This window comes from Podarcis liolepis (assembly GCF_965112155.1).
Source record: "Podarcis liolepis genome assembly, chromosome: 6".
Taxonomy (NCBI): Eukaryota; Metazoa; Chordata; class Lepidosauria; order Squamata; family Lacertidae; genus Podarcis; species Podarcis liolepis.
In genome coordinates, this window is record NC_139559.1 from 3,860,129 (window position 1) to 3,866,219 (window position 6,091).

Here is a 6,091-nt window from a genome sequence, read left to right on the forward strand (position 1 = left end):
CTCTATTGCATCTGTTTCAACCAAGAACCTTTAAGGATCTGGAAGCCCTGCTCAAACTCCCTCTAGCTTCTGGCATTTTCACTAAGCACTGCCCAAGTTTTCAAATTTCTGCAGGCTTAAGGACTAGAAGCTTTAAAAAAAAAGCAGAAAAAAGGAAACTGAGATGCTGCAGGATATTCAGTTGTGCAGTCAGAGGAAATTATGTGCTTATTAGGCCATGCAGTCATTGATGTGTGGAATGCAATTGGCCCTGGCTTGGTGGACCGTATTCCAAATGTCTGGAGAGGTCTCTCCTCTCTCCTGCCCTTGTCTGATGCTCCCATCACCACACACAGTGTGACAAATGTGATACATAAAAATAAAACTTGCTGTATTTTTCCGTTTATAAGACTAGGGTTTTTTTACCAAAAAATTAGGTTTAAAATTGGGGCTCGTCTTATACACGGGTAGTGCTGAGGGGTGTTTACTTAACTTGGAGTCCCCCCAAAAAGGGGGCGTCTTATGCATGGGGGCATCTTAGACACACAAAAATATGGCAAGTAGAGTGAATCCTGGTTTCAGATAATTCGCAATTGTAGGATCAGGGGCTAGAAGTGCTGTTGATATCGTTACAGATACTGAGGAAGGATCCTTCAAGAGTCCTCTTGACGTTCCTAAGCAATTTGCTTGTTAGAGGCCACTTTGCAAATCAGGGAATGCAGGACCAAGATGCTCCAGGCCATCAATGCCTCTTATTTGGTCAGCACAGGAGATTTCCAGGGCACCTTAGACGGGATCTTGGGTGTCTTCACTGCAGCCTCTTGTCTGCTTCTCTTAGGCTGTTCTTCGGTACTTGTTTGCTGCGAGTTTTGTGCAGTTCTAACGACACAGTTTATACTGTCAGCTGCACCCAAGTTAAAGCCACACTCCAGAAAATAAGGCTCTTGACTATGGCTTCTTTTAACCTTTTGATGAAGAAATGTGAAGTGGGTGGGTGGACGGAGGCTTGTCTCATCTCTCTATGATTCTCAGGCTTAAGCAGGCTATTAAGAATACATCTTTCCACAACAGTTTGCTGATTTCTGATTCCAACTTTCCGTATGCTTTCATGTACAATTGTCGTTAACCTCTCTGATACTTTTTTTTAATGAATAGTGGTCTATAAAACTTTGTGCACCACTTATCCGTTCCTTGAGGATATGCTGTGACAGAGCCTTACCTGGGCTTCCTGTTCACCATGTCCCACTTGAGAGCACATGCTAAATTGCACCAGATCCTTCAGCCTCCTTCATTTGGAGCCCTGAGGTGGTGCTTCAGCTCAGTCCGGCTCACGGCGCTCTTCCCTGCTGAGCTGCCAGAGCAGTCCTCCTCGCCTCCTGACCACGTAGGAAGAACCTTGTTTTCATGCATGTTGGAACACAGGGCACAGGAAGCTGCCTTGCGCTGAGTAAGACCATTGGTCTCTCCAGATCTGTACTGCCTACACTGACCGGCAGCTGCTCTCCTGAGGCTCAGGCAGGGGGTCTCTTTCTGCCCTACCTGGAGGTGCTGCTGTTAACTGAGCCTGGGGCATTCTGCAGGTGAAGCCCCTGAGCTATTGCCCTTCCCGGTCTCATTCTGTCACCCATGATCTCAGCTGTCAGTGAAACCTTTTGCCTTGCTTCACATCTCACCCTCGTTTTTCTTCTTCTCCCCCTCCCTCTCTCTCTTTTCCAGGAGAGGTTTGTGGACCTCTACGGGAACGACGCCGCGGCCAAGAGCAGGAAAGGCCAGGAACGCTTCAACAAGTGGCTGTGGACGGGGGCCACCGTGGCCGGGGTCGTCCTTCTCGGCTCCCTCCTCAGCCGCAAATAGCCAGAGACGGACTCTCCGCTGCTGCCGCCGCCACCCACCTCGGCCTGCGCTCCGTCGCCGAGGGACGCGCTGCGCATCCTGTCCCTCAGCCTTGCGATCATTCCAGGGGGGGTGGAGACGGGGGGTGGGCCTCCGTGTAGCAAACCCCCCACTCTGACCCCAGGTGTCATCCTCTCCCTCCCCCCAACAACTCACAGACCTCTTTCTGGTGCCTCCTGCCCCACAGACACCTCCAACCAACCCCAGGTTACTGTTCCAATGCGTAGGGACCTGTATCCCTCCCCACCTCACCTTTGGGTGCTGTGCCTCCAAACCCCCCACCCCGCCCCCAGGAGCGGGCTTCCCTTGCTCCTTTTAATCACTTTTACTCACATTCCTGGTATTTCGTTTGGTGGTTGAGTATTATTTTTTTTAAAAGCCCCCCTAAGGCAGGCCTGGCTCTTGTTTGCTTTACTTCCAGGAAGTGTGTGTGTGTGTGTGTGTGTGTGTGTGTGTTCTGCCACGTGGATCGTTTTGGGTTAGCGAGCTCTAGCACTGCAAACGCCTTCCGAGGTCAGCAAGTCCGATGGAGAGAGACTCCTTTTGTGCTGACCTGCGTGGGAGCCTCATGCATGTGGGAGTGCATTGAGGGTTCCCCTCCCATGACCAAAGAGGGGACCCTGCAGTGAGCGTAGGAGAAGGGGGTGCCGTCTCTGAGGGACCCCCTTGTTCTGTGGGGCAGTGCTTGGCTGGGCAGGAGGAAGGATGAGGCAAGTGCATGGGAGCCCTGGAATGGGAACAGTCAAAGGCAGGATCCACTATCAACCTCTTATTCCCAAACTTATCCGCCTCCCCTTATTCCCAGTGGACGGTCAAGAGGGGTCTCAATGTTGCCGCGGGTCTCGTGTCCATCCCTTCCGAGCTTATTTCTAAGGGAGTCTCCCTAGCCCTGTGCTAATCCTCAGCACCCCACAGGATGCAGGCCAGTGTTTGCTTTGCACACCTGAAGGAAATGGAGGCCAGTCATGTGCCGGGGGGGGGGGGCGGACGGGCGGACAAGCCTCTTTCTTTGGAAGGAGCTTTTGGCAGTGAGGACTGCAGTCCAGAGCACTCCCTTTAGACTCCCATGCCCTCAGCTAATGACCCCCATCCCCGTCTGTCCTGCTCGACCTTCTGGGGTGGCTGATAGTCCCCAGTGTGGCTGGGGGGTGGCTGCGCTGGCCCCTTGGGCACGGTCCTGGCCCACGTCTCCGTTTCCCCGGCCCTGCCCCCCTCTCTCGAAAGAGACGCCTCCCCTCCCGTCCTCTGCAATGAGAAGAAGCCCGTCCTCTGCCGGTTACAAGGAAAGAGCAGGCGCAAGATGGCGGGGGGGGGGGAGAGAGAGAGAGAGACCGGCTGCCAGGAAGGGAGACGAGAGTCCGTTAGCCGGAGCAGCCTCTGGAAGGTGTTTATGATCAGCTGCTAATTGCTAGGCTGGCTCTCCGGGGACTCTCCCTGGCGGCAGCCCAGAGAACTTCCAGTAAGAGCAAAAATCAACAGCGTGTGCTGGACCAGGCTATGTTTTTGATGGGAAGAGGTGGTTTGTGTCTGTCTCTGTGTGTTTGTGTTTGCCTGCCTGCCTGCCTGCCTGCCTGGGCGTGCGTCCGCTTCCCCAAGGCTCTGCAGAGAGTGGCAGAAATTGCTTCTCCCACCCACTGCCTGCCACCCTAGATTTAGCCGGTGTGCGTGCGCACGCCAGCACTTTTTCTTCTCCCTCCCTGCAAGTGGGAGAGCTGTGTGGGTGGGGGGCAGCGGCCGGTCTGGCACAGTGGGCTTCCTTAGAGGGGGGAGTGAGTGTTCTAGATGCAGGGCAGCCCCAGGCACAAGGCTGGGCCTTGCCTGACGGCGCCACCTCAGTGCTTTACATTCATCGCCCACCCCTCTCCTGGCTGCGGCCATGGGGCCTTGGTCCGCAGGGTCGAAGGGGGCGGATGGGGCACTGGGGGGGGCCTTGGGTGTTCAAAGCCAGCTGTGCTCAGAAGCCGCTTCTGCAGGCCACTCAGAAATGGCCGTAGGGAGAGGAAAAGAAAGCGATGTTTCCTTTGGGGATGGGGAGTCTGCTTCTCTCTTGGTCTCTGCAGCAGCCAAGGGAATTGGGGAGGGGTGGGCTTGGTTGGGGGGGGGTATGCACAAGCTCCCATTCCTGGTTCTGACTCGGGGGGAGTGGGGTGGAGGCCCCTCGCAAAATGCCCGGTCCCTCCCTCTGTGGGTCGCACCATTTTGAACCCCTTGGGTTGCTCTAACGTCAAGTCCGCTTATGACATAACCTCACAATGCCCGCCTGTCCTGTCCGAATCCCTTGTGCGGCTTGCCTGCCCCCTTTCCCCGCCACCCTGTACATGCTCGGCTGTATATATCGGAGAGTAGTTTTTATTCAGTTGTGAATACAATAATACTATTTTTGTTAACTGTATGTCTGTATTTATGTGTGTTGGCTGTGCTCTTCCCCTCCTCCCAGTTAACCTCATTTTTCACAAAACCGGCCAACGAGGACGGGACGTGGCGGGAGCTGGGCAAGGGAGCGCAGGGCCCCCCCCCATGTGGCAGCGGGAGCCTCCCCCCACCTCGCCCTCTCTGGCCCCTTTGAATTAAAGCGTGAATGTTGAACCTGGAGCTCGCCCGCCCATCCCTCTTGTGTTCAGGCCCCACCTGCACCCCCTATTAGGAGAAAGAGTTTGATTTGAAGATGAAAGTTCAGTTCCACCAATAAAACTGTGGTGTTTGAATTACCTGGCCCGGTTTGCTTTTTGGGATTCTGCTGCCTCTTATATCACCTTTCCCCTGAGAGCCGCTTGCACTGGCTGGGGCTGATGGGAGCTGTGGTCCAAAATGACTGGAGAAGGCCTCTCGGCTGAGGAAGGCTGTGCTAGGTCATAAAGTCCCATTCTGCTGCCTTTGATGGCTTCGCACATCTTTGCAGGCAGATGAACTTAAATGAAAGGCAAAAGCCAAGAATCTTAGGATATTACGGTAATCTAGATCAGTGCTTCCCAAACTGAGGTCTCCAGCTGTTCTCAGACTACAATTCACCACTAGTCTTGCTAGCTAGGGACGATGGGAGTTGTAGTCCAAAAATAGCTGGAGACCCAAATTTGGGGAACACTTTTCTAGATGATGGTTGAAGGGAGGGGGGAGGGAGAGACTTTAGCAAAGAATTCAATGAACACAAACAGCCACCTTTGCTAACCTACTGCCGTCCCCAGATATTTGGGACTACAACTCCCATCAGCTACAGCCAGCATGGCTGTGGGATGCTAGAGTTGATGTCAACGCAACCGTTCTGTCTGGGGCTGATGGGAGTTGTATTCTGAAACATGGCAGGCACAGGGTTGTCAAGGCCTGGCTTGCAGGAGAAGTGATGACTGCAGCCTCCATGCTTAGAGGACATTGGAGTATCAGGCTGAGTGGGAGGCAGATGTTTGCATCACAGCCTGCTGGAGAAAGGGGGCTGGGATCTCCGGCTTGCCGCTCTCGGGCAACTGGGCACTGCGGGGCAGGCCAGTAGTCTTTTCAAGCACTGTCCTCTCTGTGTGCTCTTTAAGGGGAAGATGAGCAAGCTGTGTGAACCTGGCAAGACTGTCTTGCCTTTCATGGTCAGGAGTAACCTGGATCAGATAAAAGGCCATCTAAACCAGCAGTAGGGACGCGGGTGACGCTGTGGGTTAAACCACAGAGCCTAGGATTTGCCGATCAGAAGGTCGGCGGTTCGAATCCCTGCGATGGGGTGAGCTCCCGTTATTTGGTCCCTGCTCCTGCCAACCTAGCAGTTTGAAAGCATGTCAAAGTGCAAGTAGATAAATAGGTACCACTCCGGCGGGAAAGTAAACAACGTTTCCATGCGCTGCTCTGGTTCGCCAGAAGCGGCTTAGTCATGCTGGCCACATGACCCGGAAGCTGTACGCCGGCTCCCTCAGCCAAGAATGCGAGATGAGCACCGCAACCCCAGAGTCGGCCACGACTGAACCTAATGGTCAGGGGTCCCTTTACCTTTAAACCAGCAGTAATGCACAATCGCGTACTTAGGACTGTGCAGACCTTGGAACTCTCTCCCACAGGAGGCAGCCATGGCCACGGCCACTAGCGTAGGTAGCTTTAAAAGAGGATTAGACAAGGAGGCCTATTGAAGGCTACTGGCCATGATGGTTATTCTCAGTTGGAGATAGCAGTGCTTCTGGATACCAGTTGCTGGAAACCACAGGAAGGGAAGATGTTCTTCTGCTCAAATCCTGCTTTTGGGTTT

The 6,091-nt window shown here is 53.9% G+C and overlaps 1 protein-coding gene across 3 annotated transcripts in view; it reads left to right on the top strand.

The window, feature by feature from the left end:
- The window catches only part of BCL2L1 (BCL2 like 1), a 50,731-nt gene extending 46,154 nt beyond the window's left edge, over positions 1–4,577 (top strand). For all 3 annotated transcript variants that reach the window (XM_083507748.1, XM_083507747.1, XM_083507749.1), the window contains exon 3: positions 1,696–4,577. In XM_083507748.1, coding sequence (XP_083363874.1) covers positions 1,696–1,833 — 138 coding nt within the window. In that variant the 3' untranslated portion in view covers positions 1,834–4,577. The remainder of the gene's footprint in view (positions 1–1,695) is intronic.
- Positions 4,578–6,091: the final 1,514 nt, after the last annotated feature.